Source organism: Apteryx rowi, unplaced genomic scaffold (assembly GCF_003343035.1).
Source record: "Apteryx rowi isolate R43461 unplaced genomic scaffold, aptRow1 scaffold_284, whole genome shotgun sequence".
In the NCBI taxonomy this organism is placed as follows: domain Eukaryota; kingdom Metazoa; phylum Chordata; class Aves; order Apterygiformes; family Apterygidae; genus Apteryx; species Apteryx rowi.
In genome coordinates, this window is record NW_020449241.1 from 162,833 (window position 1) to 189,981 (window position 27,149).

Genomic DNA, 27,149 nt, shown 5'->3' on the forward strand with positions numbered 1-27,149 from the left:
AAGACCACTAACTATGAATGCACTTTAAAGTCAAGTTGAAGTCTTCAGAATTGAAAACACAGTGCCAAAGTTAAAAATCAGAAGAAAGCCTACTAGAGATGGATTGAGGCAATCTGTGGAAAATGGGAAGCATTCTTCTTGACAGTGCCTAAGGAAGCAAGCATGTGGAACAGACCAAGAGAGGGATTTAAGTACAGGGATGTATAAGGACCAGAACACRTTCTTCCTTATGCCATCAACACCTACAAAGTCAAAAATCAAACATGAAAGAGTTCTGCCAGTCTTACTCTAAAGCAAATGAAGCCAAGTTACAGTTTTAGAGATGTGAAACAGAGGTAGAGAAGCGTTGGGTGAAGACAGGAATAAAACTCTCATTGCCAGATTATCCAGTCATACAGAAAGAAAAAAAAATAGTAATTCTAAGAAAGAGTACATCATTTTACAAACAGATTGTCAATAATGTTTCTGTACAAAACCATATCTTCTGATATCACACATCTATGCATGCAACAGTTATTTGCATTAGCATATTACTTTCAAACACTCAAAATTCAAGGTATGCACCTAATTTCCATCAAAACTTGTGAGATTTGAACAACTCCACCTTAGATGTTCATAAAAATCCCATAAGTATCAGCTGTGTATCTATTCACTTTTGAGAATGTGGCTCTAAATTCCTACTTAGAAAAACCTGGGAAATGGGATTATGAAATTCTTATCATGTTAAAGAGCTGCATTTCAAAGTATGAAGCTTGTTTCAAAAAAATAAAAATAAAATAAAATCAGTGCGCAGTTCCATCACAGATGAAATAAGGTGATAAACTTCCATTTAAAAATATCAGTATTTCAGCCTTCACACATGATCTACAACAACAGTAAAAAATTATTCTGTAGTGCCTGTAATGCTCTCTCTCTTAGACAAATGAGCCATCTTCAACCAAAAAAAAAGACTTGGCATAAAATATTACCATTCAATAAAAAATCATTATTTGGTCCCTTAAGTAGCCCCTGAAGTAGAGGGCTCTGGTGAAAATTTATCAGGCATTGTTTTCCTCCAAATGGAATATACGCTTCAGTACCCTAAGAGGCCTATAATACATGAAATTTTAACGGAATTGTTAATGTCTTTCTAGGTTTTATAATACCACAAAGTGATACTCATCATGCGCTTTCACCACAGCAGATAAATGCTAATGCCTGCAGTAAACAACGCCTCCATAGTGGTTTTGAATACAAGCCATCCTCTACTCTCTTGGTGGGCAAATTAATGGGATCAATAAATTTTGCAGCATCTCTAGATATGAATCTTTACCTTCACAAATGTGATCAGTAAATTCACAAAGTACAGAAGGGACCACAAACAACTTATTCTGTGGATTCCCTGAAAGGTTAGTCTGCTGTGAGAAATGTAAAAGGTCAAAGGCCTGGAATTTCACAGTCGAACCCATGCCCCAATGTGGGAAAGGCTTGTGGAAGATCCTAAAGGTCAGAAGTGAGGGTCTCCCTTAACAAGGTCATCTGTTCAGCTAAACCGAAACTAAGAGAAGCGTATTACCTGAAACCACAAGCACCACTCTGATTACAGTAAATATATTTTTAAAGGGCAAGCCATTTTAAAAGTGATGTGCATTTTATCAGAATAAAGAAATATGCGCATTAAAGAAGTTTTTCTCAGGGCATTTCCAAAATTATTTTCAGTGTCATGAAGTTAAAGGTACTTCAAAAAAACTTCTAGTCATAACTATTCATTTATAGTTTCCTCTAACTGAAAATAACACTGTTTTCATCAATGATTAAAAATGCATATTTTGTCCGCCTGTTTAAACTGGTAAACTGCGTATTTACTTTTGCAACAATAAGAAGATTCAGCTGATTTTATCTTGTGATATTTTGCTTTGTTTACCAAGAAACAATAATTTAGAGTTTAGCTCTCCTAACATTTTGTGAGATATTTGACAAAAATGTCATTATCTACCTTTTCAATGGGAACATGCAAGCATTGAAGTACATCCTCATAAGAATCTGAGGTAAACAAACCTTGAACAGAGGTACATGGACTTGGACAAGCTGAATATGAGAACAAAAAAGAAAATTCTAACTAGGATTTCTTCAAAGTTGTTAGGTGTTTTGTTTTTATCTTTACATTAAGAATTTTTGACCATGTACAATTTCTTTTCAGCCTGCTCCTACCTAGGTTGTCTGGTAATTTTGAGTTCCTTAATCTGCTAGTCAACTTTTGGTCACCACTTAGAATTCTGTTTTGTCAGCCATATCACATTATTATATGCATCCTAGAAGCACACACTGCGTCTTGATGTCCATGTGAACTACTTAAACAAATTGCCTTCCTTTTGGATAATGCGCCAAAGTTAACGGGAGCTGAGGTTGTTCGCTTCATGGGACAGTGCCCTGAAGCCGTATTATAAATACAGCCCGAGCTGAGTTTGTGCAAGGCGAGATCCTTTTTTCACCGTGCTCAGTGTAGTGTTGGTAGGTTCCTGGGAGGAGGTCTATGCAGTGGTGCTGCCTCATCACCAATGCTGACACCTTCAGAGTTACTAGCAGTCTTGCACAATGCAAGACAGTTCCAGCTGCAGTTTGACCAATCCTGCTGTAGTGACCAAATGGCACTTTCAGGGTCAGTGGGTCTACACCGTCCTGATTAATTTAAAGTAAGGGAAAGCAGAGCTTATTAATGTGCTCTTCCCAAGTCAAACAACACCGAACACTCATATTAAAACAAAAAAACCCCCCAAACTTTCAGTGGAACCCTGTTACCATTCCCATTTCCTTGGAACAGTACACCACATGTTCAGGGTCAGTGATAAAACTGAAGGTGGCAGAAAGAAAAGCACTCCCACAGCATACAACACAGACCTCGCACTGGCTGAGTAGTTTTCTTTTGGACAGTTTGGTTTGCTTAGGTGCCTTTTTGTCTCCCACTAAAGCTAGACCCTTCCAAGAAGCTCTAACAGGCACAGCTTAGGAGAAAAACTTGAAGGAACGAAAGAATGGCTGCATGAGGCAAGGTTAGACAAATGGTCATGGAAGTAACCATATATTCTACCTGAGGCCAGGTTTCAGCATTATTATGCAAAATGAGCAGTTTTATACTTTGGATATACCTAAGGCAATTAGCTCAAGTACATGAAAATTACAAGATTTTTCAAGGTAAATAAAAATATGTGCTCTTCAGAAGCTTCAAGTTCTAGCCTACAGTTTGTTTTAATTCTCTAGGTCAGATGCTGCTTCTCTGATTCCAGCTGAGACCCATCTAGGTATTCTATGGTTAGTCCCTTGAAAATCAATACAATCATTCATGGAACTAGATGCTTTGCGGATTGAGGAAATCACCTTTTTCTTCTGAGTAACTCCTGTCAACAGATGTCAATTTACTGATTTGCTTTTTTTGTGAATATTCTGTTTTAACAAAAATGTAAAACATGATACTGGAAACTCCTAAATTTTCAGACATACATAGATTAGTTTTATGAAGCTTCCATCACAGCAAAAGGCCATTTCTATTAATGGCTACTTTATCATTAGAAACATGTATGTTTAGTTACTTAAAATGGTAAATTGCTTTCCACTGTCCTTGAAGTGCATTATATAAATATTGTATTAAATCCTTAACTTACATTTCATAAATAATTTATTTTAAAAATGCTCTTCCATGAGACAATCAGCTGCTGAGATGTTCAATTTTCTGGTAAAAAACAGGTATTTATTGCAAGTCTTATTTTAACTTGTTGAAGATTTGCTAAAAGCCACATTTGGTAGATGTTACAGGAACTGTATTCAAACTAAAATCTCAGAAAGCTAAAAGCTCAATATTCCTAGTAGGGTTTATAACTTTGCATAAGCAATTTCAGTGGCATGGTGAGATGCTGAATTCTATTCAAGGAGGCTTTCAAGTACAATTATCTTATATAGCTGAAAATGACTTATAGTGTATCTTGTGATGATCGGAAAAGTTTATAGATTTCATTATATTTCATTTCATTACAATCCTCCCTATGCCATTTCCATTTCATGTCACTGCATTTAAACTGCTGTACAAACTTGTTCAAAGTGTTAGACTTTAAAAAAAAAAATCAAAGGAAATTTCAGATAATTAACTTTGATGAATGAACGTATTTTAATTCATGTCTGGTAATATTCTTGTTAATGACATGTCTGCTTAGGACATCCATTAAAAGTCCATTAACTTAACAGGGAAAGTCTAATAAAGTTGTCCTGGAAATTTTCTGGTATATTAACATTATGGACTTTTAATGAATATCTGCTGTAGGAATTGCTATTAGCAAGGCTAACATTCTAATTAAACTTAGGCTCTAAGAGACTGAGAAAGCAGTATGAAGATACTAACAAGCGTAAGTAGCACTTCTTTGGAAAATTTCTATATGGAAGGTACAGGTCACAAAATGCTAACAGTAACAGTTAGAGCTATTACAGTTTACTTTGTAGCCTGCCATCTAATATGCCAGTATCAGGTGCTTCCTTCATGTAATCAGTTGCTGAGGCTCCCATTTACTCCTCTATTGTTAAATTGAGCAGTACTGAAACGCCAGGTAGGAAGTTTCAGAAGGGTAGAAAATGCAAAATTTAAACATAATTTTTCATGACAATGACAAGTAAAAAACCTAATACCTATGAATATCCAGCCTTGTTATCCACCCATCTGTAGCTCCATCTAGACTTGCTACATTTCTGATGACATTCATAATACAGAACAAGGGCTTAATATATATAGAAAAAAGCAAAACAAAAAAACCCATGTACCTATTTTTTCATACTTATCCTTCACCAAATCTTCCAAGCCAATCATTTGCCAGAAACTGTCATCCCAACCTCCATCTGAAGTATAAGTCCACTTGCACACCAATGTACAGAGGGATCTAGAAAGGAGACAATATACACACAGAATAAGGAAAAGGAACACATTTGTTTTTAAACTTGTGACTAGATAGAAAGTAGTGCAAAATGATCTCTTCATCCACCAGACAAAAATTCCAAGCATAATGCTAAAATTAAAAAAAGAAAGGCTACTGTTTGGAGTGAATGTCATGAGAAACTTTAAAAGGACCTCATGTTTAAGATACTTCTCTGCTGGAACAGCTCCTTGTCTGGCCGCTTCTCTGCATAAATCAGTGAAATAACAGACCACACATATGCCTAGAAGACAGTATAGCATGAGCATAACAGCTATTCAGCAAGCAGCTCAGGGAAAGATTCATACTTCTCCAGGCTGTACCTAAATAGCAATATTTAGCATACAGTATGCCCTTAGAAAAACTTTCTATTTCTTACGTTCAAGCTGAATTGCAAGGACATGATGTGTGCAATGGTAATTAGGTGAAATGACACTGCTTCAATACCTGCAAGTACAAAATACCTTTATCAGGTCAAGGTGTAAAAGGAAAATTGCATCCAACTCTAGAGCTTCTGTATAGCATGTATTCAAGTATCACTATCATTAGGTCTGTATTTCAACAGAAGCTGATGACAGTTCAATGACATGCTGAAATAACATTAGCCGTGATGCAATTGAGTGCAATATTAAGTTGTTTCAAGTCTCATTCCTGATAAGCTGACGTTGAGAGTACAGGAGCAGAACATAAATGAAAGGCAACAGCACTTGCAGAAATAACTGTCTATCGTAGCAGGCAGATTTCTTTCCTCCCTAAATGATCCATACACCCAACCCCCCACTCTCCCCAAAATGTGAATAATAAAACATGTTCCTGAGCATTCAGTGCTGAACAGACTGTGTGGCTGAACACTCAGAACCATCTCAGAAGATCAGTTTTTAATTGTGCTTGAAAAGTCAATGAACTAAAAGGTGTTAATAATGCTAAATACTGAAAATTTCAACTACCTGTAGACTTGCAAATACCACTTTGGCATCCCACTGTATTCCTCCTATTTGTGTAAAGTAGGGCTTCTTACTTTATAGTAATAGCGAGAAGCATTCAGTAAATGGTAGAGGACATGGTCTATCTTCTTCTAAAAAGAAGGTGGCTAAAGGAATGGAGCCTGCTGCTTTCCAGCCTTACAGATAAACATCCTCATCATAGTTTCCTATTAATATCTCCTTTAATAGGAATATCCCCAAAGCAATGTAACAGTGAATGCCTCTCCTCCATTAAAACATATTAACAAAAACTAGCAAACAGATCAGCAAACAAAATACAACAGAAAAACAAAATGCTTTACTACGTACAAATCAAAGCTAAGGCTTCTAGATACTGATACATTACATGCAATAAAGCCAAATAAGAACTTGAAGAGCCTTTCTGTACTGCTGGAAAACTATCTGGAGCTCAGATTCCCTATGTTTGGGGGGCTTACAATGAGAGCCAAGGATGCAGAAGTAAGGGCAGAATTACCATGGGTTGTGATGGCTAAGGGCACTATTCTTAGAGTATGTCCTCTTATGTGACATAGGTGAACAGAAGATCACACAACTACAGAGCTTCCCTCAACTCCCATTTTCTCACCCAGGCCAGAAACGTATATTTTAAATGCATTGTGTTTCACTTCATTCTGTTCTTTCAGAGTGACCGTGGTTTTTTTTATAACTACAGGACACATGATGCTTATTGACAATCTCAATGTCTAAAAAGGTGCACTTAACAAGAAAATTGATTAATATTACATATTTGGAGGAAAAAAGAAATGGAGATGATTACTTATATCCATATAAACAATGAGGGAGATCATTCAAAGTTACAGTTCAAACATTGCTTTGCTGGTAAAAAGTTCTGAATCTGCCCTCTTTACAGTTGAGGAATAGATCAGACAATTACAATTCAGCGTCTGGTTTGAAAACAGAAAAGCACATGACTTGTAACTACAGCAATGAAAATGTTGATATAAGAAATTCCAATTTCCAAGGATTTAAAAGACGGACACAGAAATCTAATTAGGACCTTTGACAAAAACTGGGTGAATAAATGAATTCTAGGCTGAAGAATATCCTGGAAAAAAATAAACATTTTTCCCAAATTGGCTCAAACCTCTCATTAAAAGGAAAAGGGGAAAGAAAAAAAAAGAGAATCTGAAATATTCTTTCATTGCTCTAGGAAAAAATTAGACATAAAGAGTAAAACAACAACGCATCAAGCTTTCCCAAATATGGTAAATTCCAAATCATAGCAAATTATCATCAGAACTGAACACGTATTTTTTTAATTAGATCTCAAAGCTATGAACTATTGCCACACCCTGAAAAATGCTCTAAGGATGACATCTAAATGTCATGGCTTCTCACTTTTAAAGACCACAAAGCAGCTCGCTCTGAGTCTCTGTGCTTATCTGAAGAGAAACTGGAGCAGCCCCCCTGGACATCGAAGAGCATCTATCGAAGCATAAAAGCAGAGGCCAGTTGTGCCATACAGCTCACTCGAAGCCACATCCCATTACATACATAGCCCCCCGAAACAGTGTGAATGAGGAACAAACCTGGCCCATGCTAAGCATATCCACTGAATTCAGATGTATTTTAGTCCTCTTATTGGATATGACTAGACAGCAAATGTTTTAGTCATGAAATAGTGATGGGTCCAAGAGCATTTTCATCCTACTTGTATGGATTCATAAACGCAGTGCTTACAGAAAAAGGATAAATAACTGATTTCCGGTTAAATTTTTAATACATTATAGAAAATAGGAACTGGAAGAACATTTCTTCCCAAATGAATTAACTGGCATATCTATAAATGGAAGGTTTTGATATGAAGGGCAGCCTCAAATTTGAGCTAAACACTAACCCGTTAAGTTGGTAGATTTTTATTTTCATGGCCACAGCAGGTACCTCGAAAAGCTTGTTCTCAGCAGAGTCTAAATATGTAGAAGATGGTGAAAATCATTTCTCTGGGGTTTAAGCTCCTTATTCCACACTGGCTATTCCTTAATTGCCAAGTAAAATTTACATGTTTAATTGAACAATATAGCTTTTACAAATCCTTGGTATGTAAGAGAAAGTATTATATACAGAAAGGCATTTTTATCTTTGACATAATTGCTCAAGAAACTCAATTCATTAAGAGTATTTCTTTCAGATGTCCATGATGACAAATTAATTTCACCGCATGGTTCAAAAGAACCTACATTTGTTGAACTCAATTCCCTGCCACAAATCTTACCTGACTAGGTGTTCTCTACTGGAAAGAAAGAATTGGGCAAACAGAGGAATGCAAAGCAGACATAATTGCAAACAAGTTGTTCAATTTGTATATCCTAGAGATCTGTGCGTGCATGCAGAGAGAATACTTTGATCATGTCTTTTCACCCTTGAATATAATGGCACAGATAATATATTAGCTTTATCGGTAACTGCCCACAGAAATCCTCACCCAGTGTATCACCCTGAGGAAGTGATAGCATAACACTTAACTCAGGAAAAACTATATCCAGGAGGATGTGATGGTAAGAAGGAAGCTGAAGAACCAAAGCATTACCCCTACAAACAAATCCTCAACTATTAGAAAATTTCAGCTGTCACCAGTAGGTCTTAAATTTTATGAGATGAAGGACATGCATTAAAGGGAAAAAGTACTAATATTTGCTGTGGTATATTCCTAACTTTTTTTCCAACTGGATATTTGACAGTATTATCCCAATTATTTGTTCATAAACACCAGACTTGCATTAGCTGAAGCTGGATTAACCAGATGGATAGAGGCAAATATTCCCCTTATTTCGCTATCAGAATCAACTGTGTTTAAAGACACTGAGTTAACAGACAATAATACAAGCAATAATCCTTTCCTGACTCCATAATCTAGCATAGCACTTCAGAAGATATTAGTAGCAAAGGCTGTCTTTAGCTAGGCTGAACTAAAGTGAATTAGAAGAATCTGTTTTCCTCAGGAATATTCTAAATATAATGAAATGAAAAATTTCTTTTCTTGGTTCAGAACAAAATGTTTTGTTTAGAATATTCCTACTGAAAAAAGCAACACTTTCATATGGAAAACCTTTTTTTTTTTTTTTAATTTAAACCATATTTCAACAGGAATGTGATCATGTTGAGAATTTCCTACCAATTCTAGCCTACAAAGAACTATAAGATCCTAGCTGCATCCAACAGCCTCAAGAAAAAAAACCCTGCTACATTCATTATAAAGCGGATTTGGCTGGGCAGAGCATATTACACAACTTATTCTATTATTGCCTAGCTTCGAGTTCTTACCCATCTTTTGCTGCGAACTAACTGTGGCTGTGCCAAAGTCCTGTATGACCAGAATCCCAGCATTCTGAAAAAAATCACCAGCAGTATATCCTCAGAAAAAAACCAAGAGCTTCAGGGATTCTGCAGTGACTGAACACACACTACTAACTCTCGAAGTGCTGTCTGCAAGCAACTGTTCATCTCCACTAACTTTCAAAAGGACCCAGGGCAACTAAACTCCTGGCCGAAGCAGGCCCTCAAGATTAGCTGATATATGACTGCCCACAGAGTCTATCTATTTTGAGCACTCTCTCTCTCTCTGTTTTACTCCTCGGTGAGAAGGAAATCAGATACACCTTTCTGCAGAAAACCAAGACCACATAGTGTTCCCCACTTTTGTGTGAGTGTATCTAAAAGATAAAGATCACAAACATCTTCTCCACATCTCTTTGGTCTTTCTTTGCTCACACCACCCCTCACACTACAAGAAGTGTCAAAGAATGCAAGGACAGGAGTCCCAACTCTGCAGAAATCTGCCCTGCCTTGGAGAATACTTGCTATCTTTGACAAAGAAATACAGTTTGGGGGATATTCTATAATTGCAGTGGTCTTCTGGAAGTCATCCTACTATTGTTTATAGAATAATATAAAACTTATCCCATCAACAAGGGTAACTACTAAAAAGAAACAGTTTTTCCCTGAAAAGTAACCCTATCCTATATGGTATCTACACAGAGGGTTAGTACAATACTAGTACTCCTGGAAAATTAGTCAGCTACCAGAGTTCAAGGTGGCGGACCCTATCTTGACCACACTAAAGTGAAGGAACCTTTGCTTTTGTTTTCAAAGCAAAAGGCTCTGCCTCATTGGTCCTAACAGGTCAGAGACGAATTTAAATGCATAAACATGATTAATTTTGCAGGCATCACTAACAGTGTAAGTTTAATGACAAAATAAACAATGTCCTTGCAGCCTGGGTCCCATGCTGAGAGAAGGTTGGTGGTGACGAGCTAAAACCACCTGCACCTGCTGAGGACTGTACCCAAAGCCAGGTTTTACAGAATCTAGGATAGAGAACAGTTAGGTCCCAAAAGGAGTAGCGTGCAGTAGCACAAAGTAACTTTCTGTGGTCTGTTGGCCAGATTTATTTAAAGCCACTGACAATCAAGAACAAAGAAAGCTGTACGAGGTTCTGAAAGCAAGAAGAAAACCTGAAACAATGGAGTGTGACTCCCACAACATCAAACATGTTTTTCCTTTTGTTCTGCAGACTGTAAATTTAAAACAGATTTTGAAATCATATTGAAACCCAAGGCCTAGGTTCTGCTCAAGTGAACTTCTCCACATACTGACATCTGGACAAAGCTGTCAACACCCTCCAAAATTATGTATCCCATAGTCTTGTGGCTTTTTACAAAAACGAGCAATTCGCCACTCTAACACAGTCACAGATCTGACTGTGGTTTTTACAAAAATATCACAGAGACAACATTAAGACACAGCACACAAACTCCCTCCATCCAAGCTTTATACTAAACAGAACTGGACATTGCTGCTGAAAAAGCCTATATAGCAGCGGCTTTCACAGAGCGCAAGGAAAACASGTAATTATTCTCTGCTCCATTACAGCTAATGCCATACATGTTAACACATGACCTCTTAAATGGAATAAAATTATTAGTTTTACATACTACTGTTATTTATACTTGTCACACCAGTGTCTCTGCCTACCTGGTATATTTTGCTGCTTTTGGTGAAATGGGAAAAGAGGGGGGCAAATTACCCTAAAGGGAATACTTCTCAGGCAATAGGAGAAAAAATATAACACCTAGTCATTTAGCCTTGAAACATATGAGTATAAAATGTATGAGGTGTGGCCCATGTTAAATGTTTGCTAAAAAGAATCAAAGAAAGAGCTGTGGGTTGAGTTCACAGCAGTGTAGGAAGAGCTGCACCTGTTGTCACTCAGTTACTACAGTAGATCTCTCTGGCAGATTAGTTTTAAACCACAGGGCCAAGTAAGTCTGGGTGTGCTCCATTTCACAGAGGCTGTCTGCATTTTACTCATTTCACCTATCTAACAGCTCTTTAACTGCATGTACACAAACTGAAATATGTCAGACACTGCTCCATCCACCCAACCATGCAAATTCCAAGTTCCTAATATTTACAGCACACTACTTTTTATTATTATTGCCTTTGACCCAAACCCTATGAAATTCCTGCTTGCCCAAACCCATTGTCTTAGCACAGCAGTGCAATGTGACTCTGGCCTGAAAAGGGTTTTCTTTTGACAAAAAACTAAATATGCTAAACAAAAAAGACAGGTGGGGAAGACTGTTTGGGACAACTAGCAGACACATTCCAATTGCACTCAGAGGCCTCTATTTTCAGTCTTTGTATCTCTAAGGATTTAAACCTTGCCAATAAAGGTAGCAAAGAAATTACTGTAATCAGTGTTAGCAGTTCTACTARCTTCATGCTCTGGATAACATTTATATTGTTTTAAAGAATAAAAGGTTATCTGCCTGCCATTTAGATTTTTTCAAAGAAGTTAAATTTCACAGCAGAAGCTTAGAAAACTTCACTAAAACACTACACAGAGGAAAAAAAAATACAATTCTAGGTTGACTTTCCTTCTTTCTGCATGAAGCAATGAAAACTCAGTATTTGCTAACATTGAGGTCAACGGCAATTTTGTCGCATGTCAAAGGTGAAATGGGATTGAACTCCAAATCTCAACCTTTAAGAGTCAATGTTCCAAAAATTATTCGGCTCTTCTTTTCTTTTAGAAGCCTTCATTAGCTCAATTTAAACTTTTTAGTATTGAATTCACCATGAGGAAAACTGAATCTCAGTAAATACCTCTTCAGTTTAAAAACGAGGATTGTACCACAGGTACTAGGTCACACTTGCTTTTACTACAAGTGTGGAAGTTTGGTGGAAGCCACCACCCACCAAAGTCACCATCCAGAAGGACTGTGAACAATTTGTGACCTATAAGCTAACTCGTGACACTTAAGCTAATGAAGATACAGATATTTAGGTTAACTGTATAAGATCTTTCCTTATCTTCAAACCAATTCTGTTTTGTCTTGTGTTCTTCTGCAATTCTTTTGCAAACAAAGGTATAATGAAGTACTACATTTGGCCTAAAGATTTCACATGTTTTTCTTTAAAATCTGTATTTAAAATACTGGTTTAAAGTTTAATTAAAATACATTATTCCCTCTGTTTTTTCCTGAATATTGCTGACTCAGTGAACTTGTATGGTCCTAAGAGATCAACTCACAATCAACAAGATTAAATCTTGCTTAAGAAGAATTATGAATTTATATTGAGCAGCTCTATTGGCCTCACCTGTGGAAAAGTCAGAAGTCACACTGGATTGGTGGCACAGCTTTTATTTAGAAATGTAAAACAGTTCTCCTTGCCCCTGCATCCTGACTCTCCCTGCCAACGCACGGTCTGCGAAGAAGTGTTTAATCATTTATGTAAAAGGAAGGCTCTTAGGGAATAGCAGCTACATCACAGCCCTTGAGGGGCTCGTACCCCCATATATCTCTGACCAACAGACACAGGCATTACATTTTAAAACTTACTTTATTAGAGGAGGAAAGGCATGGGGCTTTAATTATTATGGGTTTTCTTCAGTTTTCTCTGAGGTAAATTGGAGAGTTTCTTTCTTGATTTTGTGAGGTACAAGATCAGACTTAATCACTATGTTACAGATTCGAGCACAAATTGGTTCCTAYGCCACAAAGGGCAGCTGCACTGAGGAGCACAGAACAGCCAGGTACGGCCACGATAGCTTTTCTCTTGTGATAAGCAGTAGCTCCAATTCTGGCAGAGGTTGCGCAGTTTCAAGAAATGCACTGCTAAGCACATTTCACAAGTATCCTTTCCATGACTGCTTGCTGGCCAGTGCCATTTTAATATTAAATAAGTCCTCTGCAACATCCAGAAAGAAAGTACAAGAAAGAATTGCTTGTACAATACTGAAGTTTCCTTGCAGCCTTTTTCCAGGCCCTCCACTAGAGCAGGCAGTTCAAGGCAGGCAAACTACCATGGGCTTTCAGAGCTTTTGTCAGGACAGATGCAACCTGTAGAACCATGACTCTTGATTTTTCTGAACACACACAAACATGCATGCACTTTGCAGACTCACTTACAGCCCTTAATGACAATCAGAATACAAGTAGCCTGGAAAGAAAGTCTTGCAATTAGCCAGTTAAGAAACTAAGATTATTTCTGTAAAGAGGGGAAAAAAAGAGTAATTAACTTAAACCTCTAGTATTTGGCGTTCATGGTATAGCTCTTGAAAATTTTTAAATTACAGAATTTTCTAAAGAAATATGCTGCTTACTTAGAGGGAAAGATTTTATTGTCTGAAAAACACAATTCACAGCTGCAATTTTCTACACCCGCATCTATAATTAATCTCCCCTGATTACAGCCACTCTCTGGCAAGATTCCATGTTATATTTAAGCCCTGGATGCCACTTTGCAGAAGAAGAAAGGAAGGGGGCAGGGGGAAGAACAATAGGATCATTTTCAAAGACTGCAGGATAGCAGGATAAGGTTTAGAGTCAACACAGTCCTTTAATCTCTGGTATCAGCCTACTGACTACCCCTAACCCGAGTTAGGATTGACCTCCAATAACCACCAAAATGGGCACAAAAATCTGTTGAGAAATATAAAGAGTAGAAATTTCTTGTACTCCAGAAGAGGTAAGAGCCTGATGTTCTATTGTACAGATATACTTGGAACTTAATGACACATCGTTGGGAAAAGCACTTCTGTCGCACTCAGAAACTCTAAGGATCAGCCCATATAAATCAAATTCTGTGTTGAATAAGGTATCTTAAAAAAGGTAATACCTTTGTACATCCCACCAAGTATATGAAAGTATGCACTTGACCTACAAGTATTATTATAAGAAAATGGGCATATATAGAGAGATATGTATATAAATACACATATACACATATACACACACATTTATATAGATACAGACATTTATTTAGGATTGGGGGATATATGTGTCTGTAATTGCTGGTTGAAACCTGTTAAAATCTGTCTTTTAAAAAAATAAATAAATGCACCAAACACTGCAAATGTCAAASAAGTCATACAACAGCAGGTAAGAAGAGGAGGAGATGAGAAGATGTTTCTTTTAGTATTAGTAACAGTCCAATTTAAAAAAAAAAAAAAAGTGTTTCTCTTTAGGAACAAGCTATCAAAAAATTAGAAGCCTCAGACTCTTAAACTCAGTTTTCCTAGAAGAAGTTATGTCATTAGACCTGAAGGGAAACACTCATCTCAAGTACAACATATAGAGTCAGATGAATCCCTTGTGTACAATCAGTGATTTCAGTGGATTCATAACAGGGATGCATTTAGCTAAACATGTTGAGCTGGAYGAGAAAGTACAAAATAAGAATATTTTATCCACCCACATACGCCTCATCATGTCATGAGGCAACGGGAAGCAAATAGTCAGATTGCTTGCTTTTTATTAATTTCATTCTGTATTGTATTACAGACACCCAACCAAGATTCAAGCCCATTGTCTTCAGCATTGTTGAAAAACACAGAACAAGACACAGTGCTAGACACAAAAATGTATTGTCTAGACAAATCAGACATAGCATGTGGGACTGGAAATGTTAATCCATTCATTTAAAAGATGGCAAACAGAGGCAAAAGAAATTGAGTGACTTGGCCAAGTGTCAAAGAGGAAACCTGAGTCGGACCCCTGGAGTGAATCTTGAACTCCTGAGTCCCATTCCAGTGACCTAGGCACAAAATCACCCATAAATGCATTTCTAAATGAGCTAGCATTCAGATACCATGTTGCTGAATACATTAAAAATCTTCCTATGCACAGATACAGTCTAAATCTTTGAATATGAGAATAACAAGAAGTATGTACATATACAAAATTATAGCTCTTCCTCACTCTTAAGTTTTAAAAGCTTAAAAAACAAAGGAGAGGCTACAAACATTACCCAAAAAATCATAAGGCAAATTAAAAGGAAAAACTGGAAATAAACCCCGTGCATCTACATGCTTCAGGCCAGCAGCCTGCCCTCTGGATATACCTCCTCCTATTACGCAACATCAGCAGCGTTTCAGTTCAATTGATTCAGAAAAATATATTCAAGCTCAGTATTTCAAGCAAATCAGTCTGCAATAGCAAGTCAAATATCTATTTCAATTAAGAGATTCTATTTAAAAATATATCTTCTCCTGTTACCTTCTTCGGGCAGTTAAAACCACTACACAATTAAAACTGCAAGTACCAGTATATAGCTTTCCTTTGGAAGTCTAAGCTTGAGTAAATTTACCAGAGTTCAAATGTTCACCAAACACCCAGCAAAGTTAGTCAAAAGATTAACTAAAGTCTACAAGTAACTGAGAAAAAGGAAGCCAGGTTTCAAGCAAGCTCGCTCTCCACCTTTGGATGGGGCAAAGTTAGTCCCTTACAGCAACATCAGTCTCTCCCAATCCAATGACAGCAGGCCACTGCTCAGGTCCACACACGCATCACCTCGCACCTCTGTCAGTGCCGGTTCGTGTTTAGCCACTGGTCCCTGCACGGCCACACATATTCTCCCATCTCTTAGGTGTATTACTATTAAGACTATTAAGACTACTTCTCAGGGGATAGGAAGGTTACAGTTATTAGCTCCATAAGACTTTTTCCTTCTCCTATATGAAAAGTAAACAGGGGACAGGCACCACCAACATCCCTGTGTAGTGAGCACAAAGAATAAGGAGGTATTTTGAACTTTTCCAGGGCTCTGGGAAGCGTGGCAGGATGATCGGGTCAGTGTCTAGCCAGCAGCAGTGTTGACACTGACTCTCCGTATAGTGACGGGTACAGCAAATCTCCACCTGAGCTATGCTCCTCTTCATGATGTAGTTTACGTTGTTCTCACAAAATTAGGTGGAATTAGAATATGAGGAAAACAAGGAAAGAAAAAAAGAAAAAAAAAAGCCTTAAAACCCTAACATTGATATTTTGAGGAAGAGAAATATCATTCCAGAATTCTCTTAACATGTTCTCTATATAGATGCATTTTATGAAACATTTTTATTGACTAATTCAAGACTAAATAATGCATCTGTTCTAATGTCAAAACTGTTGAGACTAATTTAGCAAGGCACTTGAGCATAGGTGTGAGTCTAAAGTCCTGAAGATATGTCAGTAGAGTTAACAGGACTATTTGCCAGCTTACTGTCAGGCATGCGCTGAACTACTGTGCTGAATTAGAACCTAGGCTGTCATGCACTCGCGGCCAAAGCCAAAGTGAATCCAGAATAGAAGCAGGGAGATTGCCAAGTAAAAAAAGTTTTAATAACTACATTTTCATGCAGACTGATCCAAACTAAAACTCCAATGCTGAGCCCTCCTCCTTTACTCAGGCAAAACACCTTCAAGCCTTACTCAAGTTAGAATGACAGGATTTGGCTGCCATGTGGACAAGAGTCACAGATGCATGTTACAGATTCCTACACAGACAATGAGGTGTTTTGTTACCTCCTGTCATAAAAATTAGTTCAGTGAACACATATTCTTAAAAATCATAAGTCAGTCCTACATTTGATCAAAGTTTACACCCATTAATATCAATTTTTTAAACATTGTGGGGAGTTAGATTTTAATGCAAGGCATTTAAATTAAAGGAAAAGCAAAATGGTTCATTTCACGCACATCATATGTTGTACTGCATGCTCGTATTTTAATCTTTTACATGGCAGTCAATAACAGTGTGCCTATTTCTAGATTATATTTTATAGTAATAGTAAAGGTTCTAGTTTATAGTTCTTTGGAATTCAATTCCCGTAAATCAAAGAGGAGGGTAAATTTTTGAGTAAATTACAAAAAGCGATGAGATTAACAATATCTCACCATCCTGTTTACAAGAGAATTATGTAAATCAGAAACACACTATTTAGGTTGTCGTGTTCAGTTTTCAAACCAAACAAGAAAAAACCCACAAAGCAGAACCATGAGGGTTTCTGAAATAGGCAAAAGTGAGTAAAAAAGCATATATAAATTTCCATAAAGTAACAGCAGAACAAACAGCTTATTTACATCAGTAGCGAGATGAATGGGATATGAATACAAAAAATAAGAAAGGATACAGAGTAGATAAAACCAGGTGAGGGGGTTTATTGTTCCCTCAGAATGCAGTAATAAGGACATCCGATCAAAACAGACAGGCAACCACCATAAAACTGAAAAAGAGTATAGGTATTGCTGGGACCAAAACCTCAAAATAAATCAAAAAAAGATTAGACTACATAGAGGGATATCTAGACTGTTCCCAATCATAACAATAGAGATAAATTATATATAGGAATATATTAGCATGATTAAAAAGAATCATCTCCCAGTAGAAAGCTAACATATTGTTGTCAATTCTAGGATTCCTCCCCTCCTTGCTTTTCTCTGAAACAATTACTGCTGCCAATGTAAAAGATAAGTGACTGGACAAAATGAACCTCCACTTTGACCTGTTATAACAATCAAACAAATCAATCCAGGTTCTTGGAAGAGTGGATAAAAGAAAGAGATGTTATGGAACTAATTTCAGATGCTTGGAGCCTGCTACACAAGGATAGCAGACATCAATGGTTTTGATTTTCATTTAAGTCTTAAAAACAGCTTCGTCTGGTAATGAACATCCACAGCTCTCTAAGAGAGAGAGCTAACCCTCCCCAGGTGAGCTGGGTAATGCCTGAGCTTGCCTTACACTAAACATTGTGAGAGGTGATGGCTGAACCAGAAGGGTGGAGTTTACCACTATTTGAAACTCTAATGAACTTCCATGCAGTTTAACAACACCAAAATATTTGTCTTTCCCTTTCCTAATACTTGAATTAAAATCAGCTAGTGCAAGCACAGAGAAGAATGGTTTTAAAATTAAATAACTTCAAAAAAAATTTAATTAGAAAAATTAAAAATTAAAATTTTAAACCCCCAAGTTAGCTGAATGAGAAAACAAAGAATGCTATTAAAATTTTTTTTAAAAATGAAGAATTACCGTATCTGTGTGTTTTACCAAAATAAATGATGGAATTAAAAAGATCACTCTTCATAAAAATGCTGTGCATTTTTATGCAGGAGAAATTAAGAACACCTTTTAAAAATGTAATTTTACAAACTACCATCTATCTGTGAGCTTGGTCCCGCAAACACTTAAGTGCAGGTAACCTGATCTGAACGAATAGTGTCTTTGACGTCAACTGAAGCATTTATGCAAGGCAACTCACTTGTTTGCATAAGCAACTGCAGGATTGTGCTTGACTTATTCTATACAAGTAGTCCTTACTCACTCCAGGAATCTAAGTCAGCAATATCAGGCTGTACATTCTGCATAATTAAGCCATTTTCCTTAGTGTTAAGATCACACCTTGACCAAAGAAAAGCACAAAGTAAATTAACACACTGACGTTCTAATATGGTTCTGGAGGTGAAAGTCCAACTCTCAGTGCTGCAAGATGCAGGCAGAAATCCCAAGGTCTCAATTTTACTGAGTTCCCTTGTCCTGACTTGCCACAGATGGTATGAGAATGAGGAGGAGGGACAGCACAGGATCTGCAGCCCTGCAGTAGAGATACACAACTCTGGGCTGCAATAATAAAAAAACAGAATAAATAAATAAATAGCTAAAAAAATCTACATCCAAATCAAAAAATAACACTGACTGCCACCTAAAAGGCAGCAGTTATCTAAAGAGAATTTTCTGGAAGAAGGAAGAATGTGTCATACCGTGGGCTAGAACTAGAGTACCTTAAATACTAAGTTGAAGATGCTCGTGTCATGTCACAGGTTCTGTCAGTCAGATTATTCAGGTGGAGCAAGGCAACAGATACAAACTTTTCTCTTTGTGGACTGATCTTGATCTTCACAAATACACAACTTCCTCATAAACAGTGCTAATTAGTACTGATCAATAACCTACAGGCCGTTTGCAAGTCCTTATCTGTGTTATGTAAGAGGTCATACTTAAATCACAAAGTATCTCTTCTGCTCCATAAATGGACAAAAAGTTCAGAGGAGAATACTGAATGGTGTAGAAAGAACAGTTCTCCAAACATTCATATAACCAACAGCCTGTTCATACCAACATGCTTGGAGAGCAAATAAAGGACCCAGACCAGCAAAGCACTTAAGCATATGCTTTAACTTTAAGCACGTGCCTAAGTGCTTTGCTGGAAAAAGGCCCAAAGAGAAGAATGAACATGGTTAACTGAAAAGCCTTTCGGAACTGGATTGACTGCTTTGTTTTTCCATTAACTCTAGTTGCTAGTAAACACACATTTGGTCTCACCATCCTGCCCAATACATTTAATCCACCTCACAAATAGCAATCTGGTACAACCAAGCTCTTTACTCAGGAAAGTTCTGCAAACTAGAGAGCAAGGGAACTGCAAGACATGCTTGGGATAAGGCCACTACCCACAAGCTAAAGAAGCAGCCTAATGCCTCTCTGATAAGCAAATCCACAGGAAGGCCCCAACCTTCAAATACTCCATACGTGGCTCATCACACATTTCCACCTCTTGCCTCAAGAGCACAGAAGTTACTTTGCAGATGTTACAAAGCAGGCACAAAATGTTGCCACAGGACTGACGGCCCTCCTTCCCCTCTCCTATGTGAAAGGGAGAGATCCGAGCATGAAGGAGATCGCTTCTGACCGCGGGCCCTGGGAATGTGACAGTCTTTTGATTAGTTCCACCCTGGTCCATTAATAATATATTTTAATTTGCACCAAATTTACCCTAAAAAGAAAATGAAAGCAAATTTCCCTAGAATATCTGAAGTAAAATGCTTAAGTTATAAAACACTGAGGAGTCCAGAAAAGAAGATTAGGGAGGTAGGCGAAGTTGGAACAAAACAATAATAAAAAGCCCTAAGAACATATCATATATTCATAGTTCCTGAATCATTAAGGCTCTGCATGACAGCTCTCACAAGCACTCGTATGGCAAACTTGCTCACTTTTAAGCAGGAGTGAAAGCGGTTAAGCCCTAGGACAAATAACTTGAAAATCCCAGCACAATCTGATCTCAGAGAGTTTAAAGGAATGCAGACTGCCCAAAAACACACCAGCTGTTTGTTTTTTCTGCCACCTTTCCAAGGTTCATGTCTGGAGTGAGGATAAACAGTTCTGAAAAAAAGTTATGTGGAGTTCAGACTTTAAGAAAATAAAACATCAGACTAACATTTCTTGGAGAGAGATTAAAAAAAAAAAAAAAAGGCAAAACTCTAAATTACTCAGCCCTGGAAGTTTTCAGGTAGAGCTCTGAGGAGCAGAGAGGTAGATGGCTTGAGGCTTCAATACATTAAAATGCTTTCTCTGAACCAGTCAGCATTTTCAAAAGCTCAGGCTGACGTGGTTTTCTTGAGCAATACTACTCCAAGCAGACTTTCAAATTCAGTAAGGTAAAACTGTATTCCCCACCGTATGCACACATGTGCACACACAGAAATGTAGGCCCTTCCAGAYAAACTGAGAAGAGACTGGATGACACCTCAGAATGCTGCCTAAAGTGGTTTCCATCAGTGCAGCAGAGATCACAAGATAATTTGTGCTGTGTCATTTTGGATGCCATTCTTTTTACTCTCCCTCCTCCTTTCTCCCCCTACAGTTCTGTTTGTGCCAAAGCAAACGAACATCTACTTTAAGTGATTAATATTTCTCTTGATAGGTTAGGCCATTAAAATCTCTGGACTCTGAATATTTTTTTGGTARGTAGAACTTTCCTTTGTTCCAGATTTAAAAAGACACAATCCAAGAAAGAGAGTTAATTGGATTTTTACTTACATGGATTATCCATGGAGCCAACCTCTATGAATGAGGACTGCCTGTGTTGTTAAAGGCAAGTCAGAAACAGTGGTAAATTTCAGGCACCACGTGGAGTTTTGACATCAGTTTATGAACTATATATATGCAAAAGGAAGAGTGGCTACAGGACAGAGTAAAAACAAAACTTGGAAGGCTGGAACCTATTAGAACCCCTCCAGAGAGCTCTCCAGTTAAATTCACACCTGGAGTTACCAGAGTACCAGCACGAGGAACGGTGAACACTAAAGAACTCTAATTGTTCTTTGAGACACTCATTTAAATTATATGTATTGTGGACTAACGTTACCCAACATGGTACAGGAAAAATACTGTTCGTTAAGAGGACCATAGCAGCTGCTCCCTTCCAAATCTAGACTGCACATCTATGTCCACAGTGCTTGGAGGATGGAAGAAGAGAGGGCAGAAATGGCAGGGGATGGGACAAATGTGAGGAAGAGGTATGGACAGTATATCACACTCTTAAACGAGCCCCATTTTCCCTTCCTTATGCAGAGGCAATCAGTATGCAGCATTAACTTCTCATACAAATGCTATATCCAAGGAGTTAAGGACAACATCACACCTACTTTTTCCATTAAGTCAGGAAGCACACTGTATTTATTTCTTGAAAGTAAAATATTTTCATAACATTGCGCTTTCTCAAAAGATCCTTTTTTAGGTACATTAAATATAAGGATAGACCAGCATCAAAAACTTGCAAGTGCAGGTTCATGGAAGGAATCTCAGAAGGTGGAAATCACAGGAAAACAGCTTTCTGTGTATTTTATGGTATGCTCTGCTCTCCCCTTCTCATCGCTTTCCACTAGATATTAAAATATCTTATTGTGCYGACCCGGGCTTTTCCTGGAAAAGAACAAACTCACCTTGGATAATGAGGTTGGAAGGGGAGGACAGTATTTTAAGGCTTTCAAACTTCAGTGAATGAAAAGCTGAAGTTAGTATTTCCTTCATCCTAGTAACACTGGCCTACACATCCATAGCCCTGATTTTTTTTTAAACAATTACTGGCATCTCTCTCTTTGGAAATCCTTAGATAAGCTTTCCCTGATCAACTTATACAGTATGAAGGTCCCCAAAAGCCTCTATTTCACTTTGAGAAAAATTCCTTTAGCACGGGTATTACAGAGGCAATTCATAGGATGCCTTCTATGGACTCCTTCTCTTCTAACACACACTCTGGTCCATGGAGCCTGGAAATCACGGGAGGAAAACCACCGCTCAGGGATTCTGATTTGACTGCAGCTCCTCGGGTAACCCAAGAATGGTATCTCTAAGGAACGCTGGCTGTTTCCAAACCCCCACTCAGGACAGCGCAAGGTGAAACCACACAGGAGACATCTATACCACAGAATACCAGCATGTTCTTAACTCAGGTTGATAAATCTGAGATAGTGTGCCTGAACTAAAATGAAGTGGACAAATGCAAGACTTTAACTTATATAAGCAGCTCCGCAGGGAATCTGAAACTGAATGTGATCGACCTGAGTCAAAAATCAAAGCTGTTCATTCATATATAGAGATACAGATATATATGAACGTATATAAAATTTATTTAGATTATTCAGATTTAAAAAAATCTGAATATTATCTGAAGCCAGCAAGTGCTACAAGATATAATATAGATCTTCACTCCTTCACTTTAAAAATGATACCAAACCGCCATGGTGGAAACTGAAATTTCAACTACCTTATCCATGGGAGAACTAAGTTTTCTGTGGACACAGGGTCTAGCAACTGATAAGCATAACTTAAGTCACCCTTCGGACACATCTTGTTGTATCACACTGCAACCATCATTGCTTCATCTGCTTCTCTCAAGTCAGACTGTCAGAATCTTACCATTGAAATTTAATTAAAGAAGGCAGTAAAAAATAAATGAATAAACAAACAAACAACCTTTCTTTGAATGTCTTTGATTTCATAAATTGCATGTACTTTTCATCCACAGAAGACTGAATTACAACCTTTCACCTAATGAGCAGCTTAATGGAATGGCACTAGAATAAAGAACAGGAGGAAGGAAAAAACAAATTCTTGGTGATTTCATATAACACATTATATATTTATATAATACTGGTCTCGCTAACTGGGAACATCAATTTGCAAGCTACAGTAAAAGTGTTCACTATCTTAATGTGAGCTGAAGGCGTAGCCAAGCACTTATAATGAATCAATAACCAGATCTTACTTAAAGTGGCAGATGGTCTACCACGATGAAGAAACGACAGAACACATGCAGAAGTTTCTGTTTTCTTTAGATGTGTTCTTGAAGGAACTGTACCATTGATCTAGGATGATTTTTACAGGCAGATGACAGGTCAAGCATAACAGTACACTAGTTTAAAGGTTACAGAGCTGGCAAAATTGGTATCACTGCTGTGGACAAAGAATGATTTTCTTTTGAAGTCAGAGTTGTCAGGATATTTACACTAAGCAGCTAAAAGGCTCCTCTCTGGATAGTATGAACGCAAAAACCAGAGAAAGAGTATGTAAGCTAATGCTACTTTAAAGAGATAATGTAAATCAACCCTGACACCATCAGTGTCATCCAAAAGCATGATCAGAATTTCCAGTGAAAGTTACTAACATTAAATGGATTTAGATAGACAGCCAACAAAATAAAGCAAACACGTACAAGTAAACTGCCTTCTAGGCCAAGACTGTTGTTACAACCATGCATTACGGAGAAAGGGATGGGAGGAACACTCTAGGGGTAAAAAGCATTTGTTTGGGAAGTCTGTAGGAAAGACTGGTCCAGAACAAATGATTTATGGCATGCCAGAACAAATGATTTATAGCGTGATCGGCAAAAATGCCTATGGAATAGGATATCTAATTCTCACTGTAAGATGGAGAGAAAGCTGGACACCCAACTAAACACTGCAGAAAATGTTATCCTTCAAATTATATGGTTATTTCTCTATGCATAAAATAATAATGCCACCTTCCTACTTAAGAAGGACATTTTGAGGCTGAATTCATTAAGACTCTTTCAGATTCATGGTATTACAGAAGGGTAAAGCTTTAGGAGTTTGGGGTGGGGGGGCGGTTGGTTTGTTTTTAAAGCCCCTTATGGGCTAATAAGTTTAAGTAAGCTTTAATACTTTAAGCACTGTATGTACACATACATTGTGCAGACTTCATGCTACATAGCTTGCTTTTCCTTCATTGGATAAAAACTTCCCTGGAATGTTATTGTTTTCAGGGTTTTTTTTTAAAGAATTTACTGYGAGAATATACGCATTATATATATGCACACTGAAACACTGCTGTGGCTCTAAATGACCCAGGAGTTCATAAACACAGCTATTTTCTTACCCGGTTCAAATTTATGCAACAAAAGCAATCATAACGCTGTTCTAGCCGAACAGAGACCCAATTGCACAAAGGACAAGGGCTTTGCATGGGGCTTTCCACAATGTTTCACATAAGCTAGGGTTAAAGAAGATGACAGATTGTTTATAACGTGCCTTGTACCATGAGGGTGTGATCCCTGATGGTGTTCTCAGAAGCTAGTGCTAAAGAAACATATGCCCTGAACACTCATGCTATATCTGTAGAAAACCATGATAACTGTAAAAAGTGAAAAGAAGAAAGATGACAAACCCCTCTGTGGTTTCTGCCTCATCTTTCCTCAGAATTTAAGGCCATAACACCACAAGCTCCTTACGATACCCTCCCGCATCACTTATGCGCTGTTATCCAGTGCTAGCTTTAGCTGACAAATCAGCAAACCAGATCTAAAAGTCCCGTCTCTTTACAAACTTTATTAAGGGGAGATTATTATCTGACCTTCGAGAAGCTAGTAATTACAGTGTTCAGATAGATTTTGCTTCTGCGCAGGATCAACAATGAAAGGGTTGTTTAAATACAGCTCCTTTGCCTTGATGGGAGACCTTGTGTGTGTACCACTCATCAACTCAGGTAAATGTTAATGACTATTAAGGAAAAATGAAAGACAGAACCATTTTCTCATGTGCAATAACACATTTCTTTAAAAGGTTTCTTATGATGTAGGATGCTGCATTTTGAGGATGAAGAAAAAAGACCTTTTAATGACAATGAATATATGAAACCTGTTTTTTTTTTTTTTAAGTGCTGCAGATTGTCTTACCCATCACACAGACACACACATACAGACACACACATATATACACTCTCTCAAACTACCACACTAGGCAAGATCAGAGCTTAACAGCCAACAAAACACACATTCAATCCCTGAGATCATTTTCCTGAAATAGAAAACTACATATGTTTCTCAAATTTCACATCAAGCCACTGCACAGCCCAAACTGCAGGGGAGAACAGAGCCAAGCCTGCCTTTGGGCTTGGGGTGTAAGAACCTGAAAACAAGATGATTCCTTTCATATCACCACATTTCTCGTCCACAATCTAAACTTACAAACACCCCCATTAAACAGCATTTCTAGTGTGGGTTGCTTATCAAGCAGTCTTTGCTTTGTCAAATTAAGACACATTGCCTTGGATTAGTGAGACTCCCTGAGTTCAAAATGACTTCATGGTTGGCTCAGAGTTCACTGTCTCTGTGGCAAGTTGCCAGTAATACATCTACTACTGCGCCTGCCCCCACTCCTTTTCTATACTGACCTAGCTGACTTTTTTTTTAAGCAGCGAACGAACACAATACAAAACTAAGGGCTAGATGCTGTCATGGCTAATTAAGAGCCCAAACACCTTTTTAAAAAAAATCTGAGCAGTAAATATTTGACGATGTGAATGCAAATCTCTGCAATGCAACGTCTCGGTGTATGTCAAAGCTGTTGGAAAGGGACAATGCAGTTTTTCTTCACTGTGCAGATACAGTTAGACACTATGAAGAGCTCCGGTTCTTGTGGAAAACACATTAAGTTTCTTTTGCTAATATTTTGTAAAGGGCATTTGTACAATAACAATAGCTAAAGCTTCCTGTTTGCCTGTGTGCTTCCTGGCTAACATTAACGAGACCTGCTAACAATTTTCTGATTTAGCACACACAATTCCTTCAGACTACTCAGTAACTCACGACCCAAGGACATGTCAATTTTAAATTAATCGTTGAAAAAAAAAAATCTAACAGTAATGGCACATACTGCACCTGCCCTTCATATTCCTGATAATTTTTGCAGCTATACATTTCCTATTTTCTTACATCAGATCAGTCTGTGTGTCACCAGTCTCCAAAGAACATGTTTTGAATTTATTAAAAGCCTGATAAAAGTGGAATTCTCTCTCGTTTGGCAAAGATATAGTCACAGGGACACTTGCTGTTGGCTTCATGACAGGAAATTCATGGTACTTTGTTTGTCCAATCCACAAAAACACCATCCCTCCCCTCCCATCTAGCCCTTCAAGATAATTCTCTCTTCTCCAGAGACTTCTCCAAACAAGTCTGCAAGTCTGGAGTCTTTGGTTTCCTTTCATAAACAGGACACAAAACCGGAGTGCAATTCAGGATACTGTCACCACCACACAGACTGCGGTGCTAATCAGGAAAGCTTTGCGAAATACTCCCCAGCCCCTTTCTTTCCAGAGAGGGGGGTCTAATTTTTCGATCAGGCATCTTTTGGAATAGGCACAAAATATAAATAAAAAGAAGCCAAACACCAGAGTCCCAGACAAGGGATATACATTAGTCATGGCAAGGCTAGGAAGGAAGGGAAGAGCAGCTGGCCCCAAAAATCTGGTGTCTGTGCTGATCCACACCACATCTCACTAACCAGGATCACTCAATCCCTTAAACAGACACAGGCATCCTTCAGATAATCATTTAACTTATACCAGTTTGTTTCTTCTACAGCACCTCTAAACATAAGCTCTTCTTCCAAACTCTCTTTTCAAAGTTTCCAACCTATCTGGATACAGTATTTCGTGAGGACTCCACTAACCACAGTGATTAAGTACTTCACAACCTTAAAAGTAAGCAATCTCCTAACAGTGTAGTAAAACTACTATCTCAGTTTTACAGATGAAGAACAAACACAAGAATGGATAAGAATCAAATCCTCAAAAGTATTCAGCTGCCTAAACACCTTTGAGGATGTAGATTTAATTTGCTTCTCTAAACCACACAGAGGACATGACATAG

The 27,149-nt window shown here is 37.8% G+C and overlaps 1 protein-coding gene across 37 annotated transcripts in view; it reads right to left on the reverse strand.

The window, feature by feature from the left end:
- FGGY (FGGY carbohydrate kinase domain containing) overlaps positions 1-27,149 on the reverse strand; it is a 343,412-nt gene that overhangs the window by 96,439 nt on the left and 219,824 nt on the right. For all 37 annotated transcript variants that reach the window (XR_003254040.1, XR_003254039.1, XR_003254042.1 and 34 more), the window contains one exon: positions 4,783-4,898. Coding sequence is in view for 3 of the 37 variants with exons in the window: in XM_026069036.1 (XP_025924821.1) it covers positions 4,783-4,898 (116 nt within the window). In the remaining 34 variants the exon portion in view is untranslated. The remainder of the gene's footprint in view (positions 1-4,782; positions 4,899-27,149) is intronic.